Here is a 23,850-nt window from a genome sequence, read left to right on the forward strand (position 1 = left end):
GCCTGATTTCAGCAAATATGGGCAAGAATGAATGAAGCCACATTTGAGAGACAAGGTCAAGGACAGATCGTGATGTGAACTTCTTGAACTCAAATTCAAAGAGAGCTCAGAGAAAGATATTTGCCTCTTACAAACCAGAAACATCAAACTCTGTGCCGATGAAAGAATACAGTGTATATTTTTGAGTGGTTGAAGATTGTGAGAGTGTCAAACTTGCTCCTATTTACAACAAATGGTGTGACTGGCTGGATTAACCTGTTGCCAAAGTGAATAGGGGAAAAATGCTGTTGGGGCCTGTTCTGATGCCCCACCTGCACTATGGAGATTCCTGCCAGTCACCTACTTTACATTTGAGATAACATTTAACCATTTTTACATTTTAGGATGAGATAAACGATTCAGCAAGTAAAAATAGACGTGTGTCCTTGTAGAGGTCCTCTGTCATATCTGATCTTATCATCAGGTCATGCTGCCTTTGTGAATCAAACTTTGACAGAACATCTGTGGTATGACGAAGGGGCTTCTCTGAAGGCACAAAGTGTGATGTTTGAGTTGCATTGTGGGAATTGTGGGATATTTTGTTGCAGCCTATAAAGCCTGTTTTATACTAAGGAGTAAACTTTACATTACATGTCATTTAGCAGACGCTTTTATCGAAAGTGACTTACAATAAGTGCATTTAAACATTTGGGTACAAATAAGAGCTAGAAGTAAGTAAGTGCTTCAAGTAAACCAAACTATGAAGTGCTAGTCATAAGTATGATGTATACGTTTTTTTTTTGGTTTTTTTTGTCGTCGTCTTAGTCGAGGTAGAGTTGGAAGAAATGTGTTTTTAGTCGGCGGCGGTAGATGTGGAGACTTTCCACTGTCCGGATGTCGATGGGGAGTTCGGTCCACCATTTGGGAAATGCTTAAACGTAAGCATTTCAGAGCCTCTAACAAATTCCCTGTATATGGATGTGCGATACTAAATTTACTTTAACCTTGATTTACTACATCTTCTAAAAAGGCGCTCTTATGACTGCATCCAATTTCTGTGTACAGTGTGATTGTGGAACATCAATAAAGATATTCTAATAACAAAACTGGAACTTTCACGTCAGATCAGATCATTTTCCAAGTTCCCAAAATCTTTAAAGAGTGACTGACTGCTTTTTATTGACTTGTCCAAATGTATTGTTCAGTGACATGTTGGATAAACGTGTAGCTCGAAGACATACAGTAAAAACCAGGGGTGGTTTGGGTTCAATACTTGACTTACTACGATACTAACACTCATGAGAACCAGTTTAGATCAGGATTTATAAGAAGTACAGAAGTGAATTAGGCTCTGTCCTAATTTATACAATTGCTGTTTGCTGGATCTTATTTATTTTAGTATATTACAGAGTGAGTATCACTTATGATATTAGTGGACTTACACTTAATCATGTTTTATGTAAATGACTTCCTTATTCTCATTTATATCAAAGACGAACTGAACTATTAACTGAAAATTAATAGATCATATTAAATATCTCTCTTTTTTTTAATATAAATGCACACTTTTCCTTTATGTGTTGTCTATTAGTATGACTCAACTATTTCTGACAGGGAAAAAAGGCTTACATTTTTCACTGAAATTGCATATTGTCACATTTTAATACAAATATACAAGTATGTAGAGAATTGCAATTACAAAACTTTCAAAAACAGAGATAACAGAGCTCCATTTTTCTTCATGTGGCATAGATAGATTTACATTTCTGTGCAATAACCTAAAGGACTTTACACTGTGTATCTGATGCTCTGGTTCATTTATGAATGATGTACAGTGTACACAGTCTCATGTTTGTTTAGCTGGTATGGTCTTATCTTACGAACACATACACTTTGATCACTACTGATTTCTGCATAACTGATGTGGCTATATGTATATATATATATATATATATATATATACAGTGTGGTGAATATAGTGATGAAGGATCATTACGAGAGGAGGACTCTGTTGTCTTTGGCCCACTTCCTCATAGCTCGGATGATGTATTCAACCTGAGGGTTTCCTGAATTTCGTAGCAAGGGCACCACCTTTTTAAGTGTCTCCCTAGAATGCAAAGATTAGGGAGGAATGAATTGTCATTGTCATATGAATCATTTGCCAAGACATAAAACCCACTTTAACAGATGCTTGATTTCTCCAGATTATGTAGGAAAAACATTTCAAACTCCTGCAAAGGTGGAATAAAAAGGTAAATATACTTGGGCTCCTTGTTTGCCAGGATGAGCTGAAAGACTCCCACACACGCTCCTCTCTTGCCCTCCCAGTAGTTGGATTCTGGGTCCAGCTTTTCAAGTGCATCGAACGCTTTGGCTGCATAGAAGAACTGGCCCATCTGAAAGAACACGTTCGAAACCATGACCCATGATAACATCACAAGTTTCAACACTATACATTTTTAGTTACATTTCAAAAACATGGGGGGGAAACTGAAGACATTGTGAAGGTACGGCGACCCTTGCAGCCAGAGAAAATGTACCAACACAGTGATTATCTGCTTCCCTCAGTTTAATATCCTTGTCAAATGAATATATTTTGGTTTTGGACTGTTAATAAAACAGAAAATGATGTCTGCCATAGGCTTTTAGAAATTGTGATTAAAAAAGAAGCAATTTTCTATTTTCTATACCAAACAACTAGAAAATCACCTGTAAATAAATAGAGACGTAACGATTAATTGCAGCGCTATTCTTGAAATCACAATAAAGAGGTCAATGAATTAATACTATAGCTGCTGTATGTAATATGTAATAATATTACAATATTATATATGTAATATTATTACTGTCTTACTTCAATATGTAAGACAGTAATGTAATGTCTGATCAACAAAAATACTTACTAATACTAGAAATTATTTATTTTGACTAACCAAAGATTAAAAAACTGAGAGACAGACGTAATACGCAACAGTATATAACAGTAAACTCACAATAAACTCACAATAGAGAAGCTGGAAACAGTCTCACAACTACAGTATATAATGATGCATATACATAGGTAGAAATATAGAAGAAAATTATCACATGAGGAACCGAATAATGTTTCACTTTCGTAAAAGGTCAATAACTTTCTGTACACATGAAGAAAAAAAACAATTAAAAAAGACAATAACGTAACATTTCAAATGCCAACTGCCATAAATCACCAAAGCAAAAGGTGAAGAAGACAAAGAAGAATGTTCTGCTTCTGGACTAAATGCTAAAATATTTTTTTAATTTCAGCATTAATTCAGTTTTTCAAATCAGTGGATAATAAAAACAGGAGAATATCACCTTATAGCAGTCGTTGGCAATGAGCTGCAACAGACTGAAGGAATCTGAGGAAGTGCCCATCTTCAGGTAGAGCTCCCAGGCAAGTTGACCCTTCTGGTTCATTATGTCTGACGAAAACAAGACGAGAATTCAGTAACCAATTCACAGCCAATTTCACCAACTTTCAGAGAACAAGTCGAACATTAGTTTAATGATGTGGTTAAAGAAAGATCACTTAATGGAGATGAGAGTAGCACCAACCTAGAGAAAGGGTACTCCTAAATTTTTACCCGGCCTGAAATCTGTCAGTGATTCAGACCTCAGCCTCCTGCTTTACTTTATGCCAACAGCGGTACAACTACTGTCACTCCTTTCATGTCTTCTTAAGAAAGCTGGTGCTAAAGGCAGCAGAAAACTACAAGACTGGGTCACATTGCTCTTGCCTTGGAACTCACTCTCTTTCTAGTTGAATAAGATATGTAACAGAAAGGAAAGGATATTTTTATTGTCACTATACAAGTGAAATTGATGAGTTCAGATGGAGGGTTGATCAGAGCCACTGCGATTGAGCACGCCCACACAATGGACTGATGTGATCGAAAAGGTCTGACATTCAAACTCCACACTGAAAGGTCCCAGATCGAATCCAGCACCTTCTTGTTGTGAGGCAACAGTGCTAATCACTACCAGAGCCAACCGCTAAGCTACCGTGCCATCAACTCTCAGCCTTCTTACCAAATAATCACCTCACCTGCTGCTAATTTTAAAGCTTTTCTATTTTTCTATTTCACTATCCTTTGAAGCTCATATCAATGATGTCACTTGGTCAGTACACTTTCCCCTGTGCACAGCTCCTGAATAGTACTGGAAAAGCAAAGGGAAGTAAACATATATATATATATAGATATATATATACACATATATATATAAAAGAGTTGGTATAAAAATATGAATATTAAATAATAATTGACATATATACCATATACCAACAGTCTCCGCCCGTCTCTCACACAGCACATCGCATTTAGATTACTGTAACTCTCCTCTCTGGTCTAACTCTCAAGCTTCTCCATAAACTCCAACTGGTCCAGAATTCAGATCATCACCAGAACCCGCTCCACAGATCACATCACCCCTGTCCTTCAACGACTCCATTGGCGTCCTATCAAATATCACATCACCTACAAGGCACAGCCTTGCACAACAACTTCCTCCTCACCACACCTCCTGCCCGTCTCTCGACTGTGGGGTCCGGAGCCTTCAGCCGTACAGCCTCTGGAACTCTCTCCCACAAACCATCTGAGAAATGAACTCTCTCAAATCACATCTGATCAAATCACAGCTCAAAACACATTATTTTAGATTAGGATATTCCATTTGCTGTGCTTGTTCTTTGTTTTGTTTTTAATGCAGCTGTGTCCTTTATAGTGTTTTTTAAACTGCATACTGTTTTACTGCTGCAAGGTGACCTTGAGTGTTGTGAAAGGCGCCCAGTATTTCTTTTAAGATCTTTGTGTCCCTCTGTGCTTTGCCTCAGCTTTGCCTCTGTTCTGAACGGAGTGGAAAAAGTAAAGGTGTCTTGTATTTCAGATTCCTAAAACGCTGTTTTTTGTTTCAGGCATTTACTGTTTATTGGAAACATCATTCTCATTTTTCTTCACTGGATTTTGTCGATGAACTGCCTTGTTTTGCCTATATTTTTTCATGACGTATGAGAAATAAAAACACTAGGAGCAAACATTGCTCCAAAAGACTTTATGTAATAACGTAAGGAACTTTACGTACAGCATCGTGCCAGCCAGCTGAGGTAAACATAGTCGTTCTTGGTCTTTTCACTCTGAATTAGCAGAAAAATCTGAAAGAAAACATTAATATTGTTGAAGTAAGACAGTAAGTAATATCAGTCAGAGTGAATAAATACGGTCTTTTTTCTCTACCTCTTCAGCTTCTTTATAGTTGCCAAGGGCAGCTTTAGCCTGTGCATAGTTGAAGTTGAAGGTATCGTCATTATAGAAGTAACCCTGCACAGAGAGAGACAAAAAACTGTTATTCCACACACACAAAACAATGACTGGCTGTGTGTCCGGGGAAAAAAGAAAAAAAGAGCATATCAAGTATTAACCTTCTGTTATCACAATGAACCTCTTTATCTGAAGTGACACTTGTCGCTCAGTGTGTAGGAGCCTTCTTCTATTCAGCCGCATGTTACAAAGCAATACAACAGGAAGGTAACAGCACTGAATATGCCAGGACTAACCTTGACTGAGTTTAGATATATGAGCACATCTTCAAACTGCCTCAAGAGGAAGAAGCAGGAGGCCATGCACTGCCTGCCAGGAATAGTGTCTGAAAAGGACGAGAGCATTAACTCACACATGCTCACATGGTGTTTCTGTAAAAAGGTTTGATTAGTTAAACGCTTCTATTCAACGCACCGCATTCACTGGCCGAGCCCCCGACCAACTGAAAGAACTGCTGTGCAATTTTTAGGTGATCTCTCTGAAAAGAAAGAAAGAAAGAAAGACAGTTTTTGTACACATCCTGTGTCTCACGCTCACTATTTTTCATATTTATTGTAATGTAACTATTCTAGTTAAACACAAAATACTCACTGATCCAATTTCTTGTCCCAATGAAGCATTTACCACTCCTTTCAAAATATACTCCTGAGAAAAGAATCACACAGAATCATTTGAGCTGAACAACATAATGGTAATCAAACAGAATAAAAGAGAAAAACACACTCATACTCATGTGACAGTGAGAAAAGAAACTGAAAATGAATAAAGTGGAGCAAGGAGGATTTACAAAGACGGGACAGTCTGCTACCGAATTACCTTTAACACATGTTGTACTGCAACGTATTTAAAACAATATTGTATTAAAAATTAAAGCTTGATCGATCCTGATGTGGACCCCATTTGCACCACCCCCACTCCTTATAGTCAAGTTTGGGTTCTGTCTTTCAAACAATTTTAGAAACCTTCAATTTCCTATTCCAGGGCAACCTCAGCGGCTCCCTGTAGCTTTGAAAAAACCCCGCTATATTTATTTTTATTTTATTTTCATGAACAATTTCGTGCAGTAAATTACACGTCACCTCCTTTGTCTACGTCAAATGCAATATTGAAAACATTTAATACTAAATGCTGCAGACTCTTGGCCAAGTCGAACCAGATCCTTTCAGTGCCACTTTCGTAATGCTCCGGACGTGAATGTGCCTGAAGCTATGCTAATAGTTTAGGCATTTTCTTCTTGATTCTCCTCCTTACTTAAGTGGAGGGATCCTGTCCCTCCCTCCCTCCTACTCTCAGTAAATTAGAAACATTTTGAGTCCCTTCTTGACGTTCTTTGTAAAACCCACTACTGTAATTTCTATTGTCTGGCTGTCAGCTGTGATCATTCCGTATGTTGTTGAAGGTTAAATTTGTGTGTTTTTTTTCCCTTTCAAAAAAACAAAAATATCTTTAAACACTGAACACCTTTTCTTAATCACTGACGATGAATAATAAAAGACCCAGATGATCCAAACCTGTGGTGTAGTGGGCACCAAATCTTGGATGAGGTTGTAAGCTTCTTGAACATCATCTGTAGAACAAAGCATGTGCATCCGTAAATAATGTGAAGAATTAAATACATTTGAAATAAAATCTGATATGATGATTCATGAAAACAGAGATGTTGGTGTTACATTAAACGTGCTTATCATTTTCACCTAACTTACATAGACTCAAATATTTGAATAACTAAAAAAAGGTCCTTTTTTTTAAAGATGCTACATCTAACATCTTTTTACAGTGAGACATTTTCCTTATTTTGCTTGTTCCAGAAAACTGCGACACCAAACCTACACACACCTTGTCTTAGATAGTAGATGACCAGGTTTAGTCTGGCCTCAGGAATCACATCGATCAAAGGTGGCAGGACCTGCAACGCCCCCTCCCCACCACGAAACACCACCTGCAGTACACAGGGTGGAGAACTCAAGCATGCAAGTCACCAGTGTCTGCACACACACACACACACACACACACACAGCTACACACTGACAGACACACAACTTGAGCTTACCAGGTTGTGTCGGATAAGCTCCTTAGCGAACTCAAAGGAGCAGGAGGATATGTCGATTAGGTTCTTTAACTCCGCCTGAGAGGAAGAGGATTTCACACAGTAAGTCAAACCTACCACCAGCTATTCTCCCTTTAAGAAATGAAGAAACTGTAATGGAGCAAGTAAAGTAAGTAAACAAGAAATAAATAAAACATTGAACAAAGGCATCCATTAAAGTGCAATTACTGTACATACAGTCCACTAAAAATTGACAGGACAGTAATGACGTACGGTAGTGTAGGAAATAATCTGCAATGTAATTCTTACTTTGTCGATTCTCCCTCGACACAAAACAATAAAAGTTAGATTTCAAACTAAAATTAAAGCTCCAGTGCGGAAACCTCCATCGCTCCCCGCGGACTTTTGAGTTATTACCAAAATAGTGCGGTCTCTATGACCTAGTTTTCTCTCCCCTCACACATGGGGAGAGGAGAGGAGAGGAGAGGAGAGGAGAGGAGAAGAGAGGAGAAGAGAGGAAAAGAGAAGAGAACGATGATTTTGAAAATTAAGAATTTAAGAATTAAATTGAGCTCTTTATTCAAATTGGATTAAAATCTGATTAATTAGGCCCAGTGCTGCTAAGATTAATCCATCAATCAATCATGGATCGATTACGATGCATCTTTCAACATTTTCTTAAATTTTTTACGGACCAAAAAAAGTACACGATTAATGGAGAAAATAATGGAATGAAGATAATTTTTAGTTACAGCTCTGTTGTCTTCTGATGTTCTTTACGAGGTACTCTGATAAGTGATGTGTTGTATGTCTGTCTTTTAACAGAGCTTTACTATACTGTATACTGTATAGTGAATCTTATATGGAGCTGCATGCATCTAATGCAGGCTTGTAGTCAAGTGCTCCTTCCACTCTGTGCTCAGCACGGGAATGTCACCACAGACACGAAAACAAAACATTAATATACCGAGAGAGAGCGAAAGTCTCACAGAGAGGAGGTGGAGATGATAGGCTTAATCGACATCAGACATTTTTTTATCCTCAGAAGTTACACAGAAACCATCAGCTACAGTCACTCACACACTGATTACCTCTGCTGCCTTGCCATTGTAGAGTCTGAAGTGGTTGCAGGCCTTGAGGTTAAGAGCGATAGTGGAGTCAGGGATGCTCTGCAGGTACACAGCCAGCACCTCCTGGGACACGTCATAGTAATCCAGCTTATAGTAACACAGAGCCACATACACTTTCAGGGCCAGGAAGTCCCTACAAAGACAACGTGTGACATGGGCTCAAACTAGAATACAATATGTGAAAATCCATCAAGATTTTATTCAATGTCACAATTAGCCACACAGTGAGTATTTTGTACAATTTACTGCATCTAAATTCTATATAAAAGTCATAGTTCACACATAAATTAATATCCTTTATTATATTGTCATGGTGATATTAATAAAGTATTACCTTATAAGATAAGGAATTCATGATGGGAAAGTGATTTTTGGTATTTTTTTGGTATCAGTCTGCAGAAGTTAGAGGCAGCAGTGGTGAAGCTAATTTGTATTCGAACAACAAGTGTGCAAACAGCTGCTGCAGAGGCCTGCTGTCAGCGCTGATTTCATTCATTCATTCATCTCCTACCACTTTATCCTGGCGCTGGTGCCAATCCCAGCTGACACAGGGTGAAAGGCGAGGTACACCCTGGACATGTTGCCAGTCCCTCTGATTTCATGTGGGTCTCTTGTGAAATCAAAGTCGTGCCTTTTCTTACCCTCACTATTTCAGATGCTTTATATTAGTGTTTGCGGACGCAGGCTCAGCAGGTTTGCAGCACTGACTGCTTGATTTGTTTTTATGGTTCCACAAGGTGTGACGCACATCAAACTTAATACTCCTGCACAGACTAAACTGACACCTGACAAAGTTGGCGTCTGGGTGATTCATGTGCAACTGGACTGTGACGCTAATTTCATAAGGTTAAAAGGCAGAAGAAGCACAGACCTGTTCTGCAGCAGAAGCCGTTTGTAGATGTCTATAGCCTCCTGGTAGTGGGAACGCATGTAGTGGATGGACGCCAGGCTCAGCTGGTCCTCGGTCACATCCTCCAGGTTCTGATGGAATCCCATCAGCCTCTTCTCATCGTTGAACTGATACAAAGACAAACGGGAGCATTTGGAACAGGGATGTGATGAGATTGACAACATTATATCATAGTTTTTTCTTTTTAATATTTACATTTTTAAGGCATTTAATTAGGTCAGAGACAAATTGACTGTGTGCATAAAAAATTACGAAACTAAAATGATTTATTGCACAAACACTATAAACAAAACACATTTTTTATCCTCATTGCTGACCTCAGACGAAATAAGATGAATGTACTGTAAACACCTAAAAACCTTCCACCATATTACAGATAGAAAGCAGAGTTTGCTCAGGAGTGAAATGTCTATTATATTATTTTCTAACCTTGTGAGCCAAGTGGAAGAGGAGCCGGTTTTGGAGGGGGGACACTGGAGCTAGACAGAATAAGAGAAACCTAATTCAATAAATCAGCAAACCACATGAGAAGAGGAAGCTAAGTTAATATATGGCATTAGTTTAGGTTTTTTACTTTAGAATAATCACAGATACATTTCTAAACCACTGAGACAAAGTACAAAGTAGTTCAAATGCTTAGTGTGCATATAAACATTTTGCACATATCTGGGTTATATGTGATTGAGTCTGACTTACTTACTTTTGACTTTCATTACATAATTGAAAAACCAAACCACAATTGTTGAAACTCAGACTCCATTGAGTCCCAGCTGGCTGGAAAAACCTCAGGCTATTTTGGATTACTCCTGTTTCATCTTCAGACTGCTTTGATCATAATATAATCCCACTTGAAATAGTTCATAAAAATCAGTCAAATTTTTATTTGAATAAATAAACAAAAACGTAATAGCTTTCCCAAGTACCACATTTAGGTTAGGGTTTACGATGAAGAGGCAATTAACATTAGTTCTTAGCTGCGCTGCCTACCTTTAGACGCAGCCTCCTCAGCCTCTTTATAGAGCCCCAGAAAAAACATGGCACAGGCTAAAAACACCCACACTTCGGTGGGACATTCAGGGTTACTGGTCAGAGACTTGTACTCCTGTCAAAACATGACAAGAAATATTACAAATGTGATCAGAACTGTCTAAACCATTATTTTCAATTTATTAGACAAGTACTGCATTTGCAGCAGGTTGTGTGTGTGCACAAAGCTACACACTCATTCAGACACACAGACACGCACAAAGAAAATGTACCTCCATCGCTCTCTTGTGATCACCCAAGTGAAAGGCGCAGTAACCAATCCAAAGGTCTGCATGCTGCTCTTTCTCTCCAATACTTCTCTGAAACTGGAGATGACGCAGCAACACATCAGCAGAGAAAGGTTATATTTCTGGAACAAATAAAATCGTTCACACATCTACGCACAAAGATTACATTTCCTTTATCCACTGCTCCTGTATTCAATGATATATCACCAAATCAATATTTTGATCTAAACAACTTTCAACTTCAAAATCGCTGCACAGAATTACGTTGTTTTTTTTTTATTGCTTACAAACTGTTACCAGTTATACAAAAAATTCAAAACCATAAAGTTATCAACCAAAAAACTGGACAATTGGCTGAACTACAAACACTATTTCTTACAGATTTGCATTGATTTCAAGAAAAGCATGTCAGCAATTGAGAGAGTCTACAGAGCAGGATGAGTTCTTGAGAACTGCTCCCTCAAACAACGTCACACTTCACAAGTCCTGAGTAACACACACAAAGTTTGAAATCACTTGGATGAGCTGTTGTTGAAAGATAGGGATTTCTTATTTTATCAGCAGGACTTTTTTGTGTATTTTGTCAGAAGTGGAAAAACCTGAAACACTCGTGATCCATGACATCCATGCATCTCAGTGTAGGGCATGTAAAACTGTACTTTTAAATGAAGGTGGACATTTTGAAACACCTTGTTAGACACCTGTCATTTCATTTGAGCTGGAGTTTTATGTATACCTCCAGCAGTGTCAGGGCCCCAAGATAGTCCCTCTGTTGTATGTAATCCTCCAGGCGGGGAACCTTTGCTTTGTTTTTCTTCTTTTTCTCACTTATGCTCCCTGTATTTTCTCCTCCCACCGCTGGTTTCACACGAGAGAGGATCTGTCAAGGTAAATACAAATGTAGTAGGTGGTTTCAGACAGTGGTCCACATTACATACAATAATACATTTGATTTGATTTCTTTTATTACTCCAAATCAGAAATCAAGACTAAGGGGTTCACAGTTCTATTGCTGGAGGGAGTGTGGAGTGGTCTCAACAGAATATTTTCATGTTATTTGGCATTGCCCAAATTTGAAAACTGTCTATAAAGAAGTCAAACAACTAATTTCAGAAACCTTCAATTATTAATTGCTGGCTTCCTCCCACCTAGAAGCTCTTTATAAACATTATAAACTCATTCACAACATGGAGACATTGACTTTTACACTGCGACTTCAAAAGGAGAAAGGAGAGGAATACTGGAAACAATGTGACTGCCACAAATATAAAGACCCCTGAATATATGTGGGATACACTGTGGAGCTGTGTTTTGCACCTACTTCTATTCTACTTTATTATACCTGTATAGTAGTTTATTCTAAATTTCTATGGATTGTTCAGTAATTGTAATTTTCCTGGCCCGTATCTGCTCTTTGTTCATATAAACCAAAAATAAAGTAAAATAAATTAATAAATTAATAAATCACGTAAATATTAGTAGGGGTGCAACTAACGATTATTTTCATAATCGATTAATCTGTTTATTATTTTCTCTATCAACCAATTAGTTGTTGGAAATGTTGGAAAATGTGATGCTGATAATCGCAAATGTCTTGTTTTGTCCACAAACCTAAATTATTCGGTTTTAATTATTTATTTGTTATGTGGAGCAAAGAAACCAGAACATATTCACATTCAACTCATTGGCTGCTATAGACGTCAATTCGGCCACTGCGTTGAAAATGGCTGGTAGCCAATGTTAAGAAACTGAAAGACCAACTAATTATTTAAAAAAACACACACACAGTCAAAACGATTACTCGTCTGTGATTACTTTAGTAATAGATTTAAAATCGATTCATCGGTTTGCAGCTCTAAATGAAACGATTAACTCACCATTTCGACGAGTCTGAAGAGATGAATGCGACACAACTGAGACTTTTTGCTTCTCACTTACCAAGGTACGAAAGCTTTTTACGATGCTCGTTACCTCAAACCACTTTTCTGATTTGTTCTCTTGGTCAGTGGAGCCGCACAAATGATGTTAAAACAGAAAAGTGAGGCTCGACACATTTCTATTCTATCATGTCGCACTGAACTCACAGGGAAGCGCTACTGACGTAGACTAAAAGGCAGTAACGCAACATTATGGACGCCAACTTCAGATGAATACCACGGCTAACTAACTCGCGTAGATTTTGTTGTCTAACATCTGACAAAACAATACAATTAACAACATTTTTCTGTGTTGGTTGAGGATGGTTGCTAAATAGGTTCTGAGTTTGTGTTAGCTAGCTCTCCATGGTTACATTTCCGGCGGCGTCGACCTATTTTCCGGGCTCATATTTTCAAAATAAAAGTTTAATAAGCAAATGACCCGTTAATTCCAATTATAGTGTTTTCTATGACTGTCCATGACTTCAATTTAACCAAATAATTGTGACCTGCGGGTGTGTTTCTATAATGGCAGTGTCACGGTCGGACAGTTCCAGTAACAGTAATACATCGCATCGTTACCTCCTTAACCGATGTAGTTCCTGATCTAGACGAATAAAAAGTGTAAGATTTTTAAATAAAAAAGCATTAAAACCGCATGTAAACAGAACATGCATTTTGCATAATAATTTTCGTGTCCTTCCTTTCCTTATTATGTCCATCTTGCTGCCTCTTATTTTGTAGAGAAACAGGCGAGTGGCGTGTTTGATCCAGTGGTCTTTTTTGGTATTTTGTTGCTCAGCATCGACGCTAGATTGCCTTTTCATAACACACACTCATATATCTTATTCGGGACGCTAAATGTATACATTTACATCAATCTACAGAAATATCAATTTATCAATAGCTGTATTACGATGTATTACACTGTATTACCCTACACAACGTGTAAGAACGCCCCAGTGGCCTAATGGATAAGGCACTGGCCTCCTAAGCCAGGGATTGTGGGTTCGAGTCCCATCTGGGGTGGATTGTTTTACAACCAACGATACAAACAAATGCGGCTGATGTCAAACCCATGGAAAATACAATTACATGACATGTCAGATTAATGATATCCATTAAAATTCTGTGTTGGCTGCAGACATGTCATCGTAATTACTGCAGCAATGTTCTTTTTTTGTATCATTGTTATTATTATGTGTCATATTACAACGTCTAACCAGATATTTTTTTTTCCCACTTACACAAAGCTATTAAAATATAAAAAATAAGTGAATCTATACATGTTATTGCTGGTTTAGGTTAAACTCTTTTCAAACAGACCAAAGCCATCTACGTTTTTGGACAAAGCAAAGCATTTGAGGATCCCGTCATCATTTACAGGTTTGTAAAACACTGAACATTTACAAACTTTATTTCCTGGACAATAGAATAAACCGATTCAAAATAAAATATGATTAATCAATAATGAAAATAGTCATTAATTGTAGCCAAAGACAACATTACCAGGTGATTTAAGAGATCATTTTAGTACAGTGATCATTTTGACTTTCAGCTTTGCTCAGTTCTCACTGCACCTTCACGCAGAAAGACCTCACTTTGAAAACTGAGCTCTTCAAGATTAAGATCTTAAGATTTAGGCTAGCTTTATGCTAGTCTTACATGCAGGACTGCGACTAATGATTATCTTCATGAACGATTCATCCGTCAATTATTTTCTCGTTGAATCGAATAATAACTTGGTCCATAAAATGCCAGAAAACATTGATCAGTATTTTTCAAACCTAGAAACGATGATATTCTCAAATGTCTCATTTTGTCCACAAACCAAAATGATTCAGTGTTAACGATATTCTTTGTCATATGGAGCAAATAAACCAGACACATATTCACATTAAAGATGAAAAATCAGAGAAACTTGTTTTAGTGTGAGTTTGACATTTCCTGACTTGGAGAAGGGATTCTTAAACCTGCAGGAATGGATGAGGTTCCATGTGGAGCAACATTGACACGTCTTCCCATAATGTATTTCTAATACAACAGACTCTATAGTAGTTCAATAAATACATATATAAGTAAGTAAAAGAGAAAATAAAGTTTAATGACTTTAAAATCCAGGCACACATCGTGAGTCTGAGCCAAAGCCAAGAATCTGCAGTAACAATGACCATATACAATACAGTCACAACAAAAAGACAGCAGGAGTGGTGATGATGATGGAGATAATCAATGAGGTAAAAACATTTGTGTGTGAATTATGGCACAGTCAGTTAAATACAAAGACTGTAATAAAAAAAGAAGCTAATACTGAGGCATTCAGAAATCATTCCAAAACACTGAACTAACTTTCACCATTTAAATAACAACACACACAGCTTCACATCTTCCTCTGTTTCAGAGATAAACAGAAGATCAGCCGATGCTAGACAACGCTGTGCCATTCACTGTCATTAGATATTTAATCCCAGATCTTAGTTAGGTCATTGCAACTTCAATTTCATTTATTATTATTTTTCTTTGCATATTATCCTGTTGTATTGCATATTTACCTGAACATCAGCAACACTTCTCACATCATCAAGAAATTATACATTAATGTTCCCTTCCACTAATGCAATCTACCATTAGTATTGTTATTTTTTTATCAACACACTATTTTTTCAATATATATTCTCTTCTATATCAACACAAATAAACATCTGAGAAAATGTACACTGTACAAAGCAACAAAATGCTCTTTGTGTTCTACCATCAGTGCTTCTGCATGAAGTCAAATATTTATAAAGAGCAAAAAAAGACAACAATGTCAAGGTCAATATTCCAGTCGGGATCCTGTGTTTATTCTTATTATTTTTAAACGCAGTAAGTGTTAAGTGTTGCTAAAACTAATTTTCTGGAAACATGGAACTTCATTTCATTAACATCTGATATATTTAAAAGATCTACATTTTTTCTTAATTTGTGGGGGGAGAAATAAATTATTCAAGTGCAACTTTTATATTTAAACTCAATAAAAAAACAAAACACTGACTACACTGTTGTTTAATTAAACCTCTGGGGTTTAGTTTAGATTCAGTTTTTGTGACCAAAGTGAACTGTTTCAGGAGGTTGAACAAAAAAAACCATGTTTAAATGCCATGTGCATGTACTGTATACTGCATGTTACTGTCAACAACACTATAGGTTCAAAAAAGATTAAGCCTAACAACATGACACATTGCTCCATAGCACTACTAGTGGTCAAAAACCTAAAAAAAAAAAGTCAAAATCTTGGTCTGACTAAGAAACCAACACAGGTCAGAATATATTTCAGTAAAGATGTGACTCATCAAAATTTCTTTATAAAAACATCCCGATGCAAAAATGCACCACAGCTATACATAAAGTTCAAATTAGTATAGTTTCTATCATTATGGAATCAAAAGCTTCATTGTGATTATGGAAGTTAGGCCAGATGATGATGTTCATATAATCTAGCTGGATTGTCTGAGCCTGAAACAAATAAATGGCCCCAAACTTTGTTGGTCATTTAACATCAACTGGCAAGTCAGAAACATAGTTTAACTAAAATTCTAATAAATAGCAGGAGCCAGATCTCCTCAGTGCTGCTTTGTTTTTGGTTACCTCAGCAGAGGCATGGTCCACCAGCATCCTCAATGTCCCACTTAACCAATTGTCAAAAGCTGCCCTTCAGATACAGGGGTGGGGTTCTTCAATGGTTGCCATGCATCAGGATGTCCAGACATAAAAAGTAAGAAAAGGAATAGGTTTTCCTCACAGCAGGGAATGTCACTTCAGTACAAAACTGAGAGAAGAGTGTGTCAGTTGCAACACTGCAATCTCAAACATACAGACCTACAGACATAGGCACATTTTCACAAATATTTAAATAGCACAACACTCACGCAAAGCAATCGCACAATCTTTTTTTTCCAGATACTGATCCACCTGGTTCCTCTGCTCAAAATCCTGGTAATGTTGTCTCATTCTCTATAAGCACCTTGGCCCCCTTTTCTTCTCAAATGTAGCGTTCAGAGACAGAGAGATCATTATCCTGTCTTTTTTTTTTAATGTTGCTCTTCAGGATTTGAGGCCAATCTGAGCCATCAGCTGTTCATAGACAGTCCAAGCCATAGCTGCCATCAGAGTGCGTCGAAGAGACCTGGGCACAGCTCCACGAAAGAACCCGCGCATGCCATGTTCCTGAGGGAAACACCAGGACAGTTTCAGTACGATGCTGGTTTAGTGGCAATTAGGTCACTTTTATGTGAAATCTAATCCATTTGAACTTGAAGGGGGAAAGTAAAAACTTGAACCTTAACAATCTCTTTGAGTTCAAAATATACAGCCTAAAAGCACACAAGACTGCATGAAATAATTAGGACGTGGTCCAGCAGAGGGCGCTGTGAGGGCAGCTTGGATCCACTTTGAATCCATCAGAGTGGAATATCAAAATACAAAAATATGTGAAAAGCAGCAAGTGGAAGTATTTCAGGTTCTACGCCATCGTTCATAATAAATAATATCTTCATGTTGTGTGTGTGTATGTGTGTGTAAGTGGGTGGAATATCTGAATATCTCCTAAGCTTCAAGTAATACTTGTTCACACTTGATTTTTGGAAAAAATTACCATCCTAGTGGCTAAGTGATCTAGTGTCACATCATGTGCTGCTTTTCACTGGATAGGATGTGCACATGCAGTAGGAAACAATCTGCCTGCTACAAACTAATGAGTACACACACCTTGTAGATGAAGCAAATAGCATCGGTCGTGCTCCAGTGAGATGGGCTAACTTGAATGTAGGTCTTCACCACGTCTGCAGGTTGTGTGACCAGGGACGCCATGACACCTGCCATCAATCCACAGCTGAAGTTCACCAGCGGAGTGTAACCCAACATAGTCACGTCTGAGAGAACAGAAACCAGGTTTATGGAGAGAATATATGATTGTAGCACTTTGTTTTTAGATACAGCATGTAGGAGAACCTACAGTATGGCCTTCAGGTAACATAGACATGTGAGAGGATCTTTAAAATCCAAAATATTAGATGACTGTCATTATCAATACACCAATTTTTCAAATCTAAACCATATGCCATTTCCTGTTTCCAGTGCACACATCTTATGAGACAAACTCACTTTTAGCTCCCGTGAAGCTAAGAAAAAGCTAAGCTAACATCTGAGTCTGAGAACCAGAAATGAACAAATCTGCAAACTATGGTACATATGCCACTGGTGATGTGCAAGCTTCCTCTGGTGATATTTGGAGGAAAATTAGAAATACTGTTCTTCTGTATATACCAGGGTATATGATCAGAGTGGAGCTGAGAAATTTTGACTGGAGTATGTAGAAAATGAAACAAATAACAAAAAAAAAGAAATCTCTTGCTCCATCTTAATCTAACTTTGCAATACCAGTGTCTGCAGTATATGCAGTGGTGGGCTGTCAGGGCCAGCAAGGCCTTCTCTGCTGGCCCTGATCAAAAAAGTATTTATTATTATTATTATTATTATTATTATTATTATTATTATTTATGTATTTATTTTTAATAATCAAATTAAGGTTTGTCTGAACGTGTCTGAATTCAATTACTTTTTCAGTATGTTATGATTATATTTCCAGAAAGAATATGGTTATTTTTTGTGAAGCTGAGCTGGATTTTCCATATGTCATTAAACGCATCATAGCTCCGTGGACCTGCTCTAGTAGTATTGCTAGTAAGCTGCCATTTCCTATTTGGTTATAACTTTGACTAACGTGTGTCAGCCAATCAAAATTTGGCGGGTTTGACTGCATTAACACCACCGATCGATCGATGTTTCTGATCTCCTTCGTGTGCACTTTTCACGGCGATCGTTTGGAGAAAATAAGGAAATTATTTCATCATTTCCGGTAGTTCGAGTGTTAATGATACATTTATAACATTTTTCAGAAGTGGTGAGGACAAAGCTGTTGCCGGGGACGTGTTCCCCGCGTAGCTGACGCCTATGCTTATGTGGAAGCTTGTTTTTGTGTCATATAGTGGCTTGTGAAATTCCGGTTGCTGAGTGACAGAATGGAAGATGTGGTGGTAATGATGCAGTAGCCTATAGATGCGCAGTGGTGTGTGTGTGCGCTATGGTTGTTGCAGATCAACTATCTCGTGAATATAGTGCATAATAGTGTGTTTTGTATGTAGTTGTGTGTGTTTGTTTTTTCACAGAAGGCCCTGACTGAAACCCCACGGTACACTACTGAGTATATGTGAGGAAGAGGAAAATTATTAGAGAACAAATTATCTTGGGAATAATTGCACACTCTAAATTAATCATAATTCATATTAAAACAAGTGGATGACAATGTAGTTTGTGTTGCTGGCTCAACCAGTAAAAATCTACCAGGACATCATGCTATATAGTAAACACAAATGATCTTTGGTAGAAGCTGAAAAGTAGTGCCCCACAAATTCCATTTTCCTATGCTGAAGAAGTGCTCTCACCTTGTGGCAGGGCCCTCTTGGTTTGGCTGTAGAACATGACATAAATGCCGGAAAATGGAGCGTCTCTGAGCAGCGTGGCCGTGAGCCCCGAGAACAGACTCCTGATTCCCTCGGTCTTGTACATACTCCTCAAAGCCCCGGCCACACTCACATAGTTGTAGTAGCCACTCTAAAAAACAAAATGTAAACATTTTCAATAAATATGAAACATATTAATTCATATCACTGACTTGTGAGCAGGTGCATAATTACGTTAAGACTACCAATTCAAATCCGAATCAAATCACTACAGAATAAACTCACACTCACATAAAGTGTTTTGCATCTGAATGTGACTGTTCTCTGAAACAGAATCTGAATCTGAATTGGCGATGGGATTTCTGTGTCCACACAACACAAAAAAAGAATCTGATCCCTTTAATTAACAGAAAATAATTGGATATGATTCCCTTCAGCGTGATAATCTGAATGTAGAACTAGAAACATCCAGCTGGACTCAGATTTTTCCATTGTAAATTGTGGTCATTCATTTATGGAGGTTAGGGTACAGAGTCCCAAATTGGTGAGTCATGCGCCATAATACATTAATCATCATCTTCTTTGTAATCGCTGACTGTGCTGAAAACATACAGTGAATGCATCACGTACAGATTTAAAAGAAATTAAAAAAAATAACTAGAATGTTCATACAAATAATGTGTCAGTTCACAATGAAAAACCCAACTGTCCTTCACCTCAAAGCGCGTCTTGATGACTGTGAATGGCAGCATGCAGACACCAGCTACAGATCTGGCACCTGCTCCGAGAAGAACAGCCTCACCAGCGTTGGGTTGCCGGTCAAGAATGAAGTGCTGTTTCAGAGAGTAGAAGGTGCTGAAATAGATGCCAACCCCAGGGATGCAGCGAACAAAAGACTGCCAGGGAGAAATGAAAGTCATTGACATTAACCTACAATATTAAAAATACCAACTATATCATACCATATATATCATGGTAACATAAAAATGTTACATTTTGTAGTGACTTAACAATATTGAGAATTGTCATGTTTACTAACTAATTAAAGCCAATGATACAGTGTTTAGTTCTCAGAGTTCAAGACATAGAATTAACGTAAATGTAAAAGTTACAAGAGAGTGTTGGCTGATCTCTACTAAAGAAGAAAATCCCTCAGTGACTTCAACACACATGATGTAACAACAGAAGCTATAACTGCAGAAATGATTATAAATGATCAAAATATTGAACAGGGGCAAGATCCTCACCGGTGAAACACCCTTCCATAGGCTAAAGAAATTCTCTGTCCTAACAACGTTGACCAACACGGTAAACATCCCCATCTTTGGTGCACTGCAGGAGGAAGTCATGGAAAAGGTTAAAAACACATTACAAGGTACAGAAGAAAAAAAATTATTTAGATAAAATTTAGATACTGAACTAATATTATCCTTTTAATAATGCTGCCAAATCTTGTTCTCCACATGTGGATCACTATTTAAAATAAATATTTGTTTTTAGCCATTTAAATGTACTGTTTCTAGTGGAGGTAATTACAACCTACAGTAGCAGCCTGACAGTATGACTACATGGTGCTGCTGTGACTAACTGTTGCTCTATATGGGTCAACACCGTCACACACGATGTGTCTGTTATTTGTGTTTGTGCACACACCCTGGCTTGGCTTTGTTCTGCAGGGTCTGAAGCCGTGTCTTCACCAGATCCAAAGGCTGGAAGAGCAGTGTAGAGCAGGTGCCGCTGAGAGAGCCACACATGAAGGCTTTGAGAGCCGGGTGAGCCTGAGAACGATGTTAGACAGACAGAGGGATGAAGGAGGAAAGAGACCAAAAGGAATGTAAAGAAAGAGGATATAAAGAAGTGAAGTGATAGTAGAAATAGGACAGAGATTGGACGAGGAGAAAAAGGTAAACATATAGAGGTTGGAATTACAAACAGAGAAGTGTAAGTGTGTGTGTGTGTGTGTGTGTGGTCCCAGTAAAAAGCATAATCTGAAAATTAACCATTCAACATTACTCTCAGCATCACCCAAACAAAGAGCTAATAAATATCCTCCCACAACAGAGACGTGACCCAAAATAATGAACACTACCCCAAAACGCAAAGGACTTTAACTCAAAATGAAAGAAAAAGGGCTTGTGTGACATTTTCATCATTACAAAAACAAAGCTGTAAACAGAGCAGGGGCCAGGTTCATGCACAGTGGAGATGAGCAAAGACAGTCCACATATCACACTGTAAGACACATTGTTAATATCTGTTGGGACATGATATTAACACAGACATGGACAGGCAGAATAACTAATTAGAAACAAATAATGTCTGCGCAGACTGCTCCACATAAAGTATATCATACACAAAACATTTGTTATGCTCCTTCTACATGCATCTTTGAGACACACACATTCATTTCCTACCTTTCCCAAGTTGCCTGAGGCTTGGCTCTGAGAATCCTGTTTTTCCTGCATTTTGTCCTCTTTCAACTACCTTTATCTGTGATGCTGCTGTTATGAACAGCATATTATAAAATAAACATCCATCTCTCACTCTCACAAACCTTCCTTCTCCCCCCTCTTTTTCTCCCCCCACCAACCCACAATGGCTTTCTCCTGCTTCTTGTTTTCCCTCCCCCTCATATTTTGCAGCCAAACCAAAGCTTAATCCAACCCGTGTTTTTCTATGAGCTTCTATCTTTATTTTTCACAGACACATGCACACATCTGTACCCCCCCCGCCCCCCACAGCTCACTGCTAAATTACATCTTGTCAAACGGCATGAGTCATAATGTGGCTGTGTATATGCAAGGGTGTGTGTGCCTATGTGGTATGTGTTGGCTAGTGGGGTTTAAGATGGGTCACATAAGTATGGAGGGGTCTATTTGCAAAGGTTAGTAAGAAGACATCTATAAATCTGCCAGTAGTCATGTGTGAGGTGAAAAGAAAGGCAGTTTCCTTACAATCTTCTCTCATCCAAACTCACTTAAAACAGCCCGTGAAAATAACTAAATACATTTTCATGGCTTTTTTAAGTGGGCCTAGGTCAACAAATGAGACAAATCTGTTCCAAGTTTCCATAATGGTTTCTAAATTATTTCACTTCTGTCGCCCCCTGAGGAATTCTAAGTAATTACTATTAATTACTACTGGCGGATCTAGAGAAAGTGGGAAATTAAGTTTCAGAGTGTACCCACTGTAGCACATTTGTAGAAATTGGATTGAATCTTAATACAAACCACCTCCAAATGTAATTTGAATCACACGAGGAAGACAAAATCAGATTTTTTTTGTGGCCCTGACTCCAACAATACTGAGCTCTCTCTTTCTCTCTGCATTAACTTCCATTCATTTGGACAGCCTAAACAAAGTGTTATCCCTAACCTTAAGGCTGAGGACACACTTCAAGGTTTCTTGCCTGATTTTACCCACGATTCACATTTAGGCAAAGTCTGCACCAGTCAGAACTAGTTGGGGACAGCCAGTATGGCAAGTTGGCACATACATCTATTAGTGTGTGAAGGATAAAGATTGAATTAGCAAGTGTGTGAGGGTAACAGACCCGACATGACCTCAGTCGGAGTCAATCAAACGTGTGATTTTTTTGAGCTGTCTCTGGACTCGGGTAGTGTGAACTGATTAGCGACTCAACTGCAAACTCAAACAGGTCCTCAGGAATTAGACTCTGCAATATTAGGACACACAAAAAGTTGAACTAATGTGATATAATAAATACTGATAAATAAGAGTCAGTTTAAATCCACAGATGGTGGACACGGTGATGACAGTTATACCAGATGTACTCCCCACATCTGCTATAATTTACCAGACTAACTCACCGCGGCCAGCTCCATCTTTGGCCTGCCCGTGGAGTCGGACGAGTCCAGTTTCTCTCCCGCTGCTGCCGTTTTGAAGCTGGCTGAGTTCCGCAAACGTTACTGCATGAGAGGAGGGGAAATCAGCCACGAGTCACTCAAGTCAAGAGTCACAAAAGAAGCCGGTTGCATCAGGCTAGTAGTGCTAAGCTGTCAAAGTACGTTAAAATGAAGGCAGTAGAAAACCAGCGTCTTGAGACAGGACAAACTAGACCCCTGCCAAAATAAACTCTTTTACTTTGAAGACGAGCAACTTAAAAAAATGTCAATTATTTACGAAAACATACTCCGTTTGAGTGATCAGATGCACTACCTAGCAATAGCATAGCATAAAGCTCCCATCACCAGAAGATGGACGGGCGTGATGAAGAGACCCCGGCTATCTTCACAAACGCCTGTTTTCTTTTGACAAGCTGCCAACGGTTGCACACATACACGGGACGTTTTGGGGAAGCTAGTTAGCTTTACGACATTAGCGATAGCATTGAGCTAACTTACCATGTAGCTCTTCTCACCGGACTCCAAAGTCTGCTAAGGGAGGGCGGAGGTGATGATGAGCACGGTCAGGATCTGGAACTTCATAAAAAACACCATGTTTTGTGTTTTTTTGTATCCACTGACAGCCAGTTAATGTTTTCTCGCAATGTTCGGTCGCGACACACGTACGCAGAACTTTCTAGTAAAGGGCAAAGCTAGTAAACTGACAGTATCGTTAGCGGTAGTAGTCACTTCACTTAAAGCCTCAGACCATGTTCTACTGAAACTCGTGACACAAACAAACGACACCCTGGCGTAGATATTTAGTGCGTAATGTCTGTCTGACGTACTACTCTTACCTGTCACCCTGTCATTCGTACTAGTCAAAACTGCAGTTTCAGATGACTGCTATCAG

At 38.3% G+C, this 23,850-nt stretch overlaps 2 protein-coding genes and 1 non-coding gene across 7 annotated transcripts; 1 reads left to right on the forward strand and 2 right to left on the reverse strand.

Annotated features, from left to right (window-relative positions):
- Positions 1-1,617: 1,617 nt before the first annotated feature.
- Positions 1,618-12,967, reverse strand: ttc26 (tetratricopeptide repeat domain 26). Its single transcript, XM_044029064.1, has 18 exons — positions 12,554-12,967; positions 11,413-11,556; positions 10,662-10,754; positions 10,390-10,504; positions 9,832-9,881; positions 9,364-9,509; positions 8,454-8,625; positions 7,366-7,440; positions 7,152-7,254; positions 6,827-6,882; positions 5,907-5,960; positions 5,730-5,793; positions 5,552-5,640; positions 5,232-5,315; positions 5,080-5,149; positions 3,316-3,422; positions 2,242-2,375; positions 1,618-2,086 (listed from the first exon to the last, which is right to left on the reverse strand). Exons 1-18 carry the CDS (start codon positions 12,554-12,556, stop codon positions 1,972-1,974), a joined length of 1,674 nt encoding a protein of 557 aa, XP_043884999.1. The 5' UTR covers positions 12,557-12,967; the 3' UTR covers positions 1,618-1,971.
- Positions 12,968-13,548: 581 nt separating this feature from the next.
- trnar-ccu lies at positions 13,549-13,621 on the forward strand. The gene has a single exon. It is a non-coding gene; the product is annotated as a tRNA-Arg (tRNA).
- Positions 13,622-14,675: 1,054 nt separating this feature from the next.
- On the reverse strand, positions 14,676-23,850 carry LOC122771595 (mitochondrial glycine transporter B-like). Of its 5 annotated transcripts, XM_044029256.1 has the most exons (9): positions 23,795-23,850; positions 23,457-23,534; positions 22,923-23,021; positions 20,746-20,870; positions 20,340-20,424; positions 19,809-19,988; positions 19,075-19,243; positions 17,339-17,502; positions 14,676-16,798 (listed from the first exon to the last, which is right to left on the reverse strand). In XM_044029256.1, the coding sequence occupies exons 3-9, from the start codon at positions 22,935-22,937 to the stop codon at positions 16,676-16,678; spliced, it is 861 nt and encodes a 286-aa protein (XP_043885191.1). In that variant the 5' UTR covers positions 22,938-23,021; positions 23,457-23,534; positions 23,795-23,850; the 3' UTR covers positions 14,676-16,675. The 5 variants fall into 5 exon arrangements, with proteins under 5 accessions (XP_043885191.1, XP_043885190.1, XP_043885193.1 ...); XM_044029255.1 differs by lacking the exon at positions 23,795-23,850 and having other exon boundaries at positions 23,457-23,773; XM_044029258.1 differs by lacking the exons at positions 23,457-23,534; positions 23,795-23,850 and adding an exon at positions 23,272-23,397.

The sequence above is a fragment of the Solea senegalensis genome, linkage group LG6, assembly GCF_019176455.1.
Source record: "Solea senegalensis isolate Sse05_10M linkage group LG6, IFAPA_SoseM_1, whole genome shotgun sequence".
Taxonomy (NCBI): Eukaryota; Metazoa; Chordata; class Actinopteri; order Pleuronectiformes; family Soleidae; genus Solea; species Solea senegalensis.

Bases quoted from the DNA above. Each gene is read 5' to 3' on its own strand.
- ttc26 (XM_044029064.1), bottom strand. The intron at 2,376-3,315 runs GTGATATTCTCC...GTGTTCTTTCAG, and splicing joins TTGCCAACGACTGCTATAAG to ATGGGCCAGTTCTTCTATGC. The intron at 2,087-2,241 runs GTATATTTACCT...TTTGCATTCTAG, and splicing joins CTGGCAAACAAGGAGCCCAA to GGAGACACTTAAAAAGGTGG.
- LOC122771595 (XM_044029260.1), bottom strand. From the start codon at position 21,557: ATGCAGGAAAAACAGGATTCTCAGAGCCAAGCCTCAGGCAACTTGGGA. The intron at 20,871-21,506 runs GTAGGAAATGAA...CATCGTTCTCAG, and splicing joins CCTCAGGCAACTTGGGAAAG to GCTCACCCGGCTCTCAAAGC. The intron at 19,244-19,808 runs GTGAAGGACAGT...TTTGTTTTTTAG, and splicing joins TCATCAAGACGCGCTTTGAG to AGTGGCTACTACAACTATGT.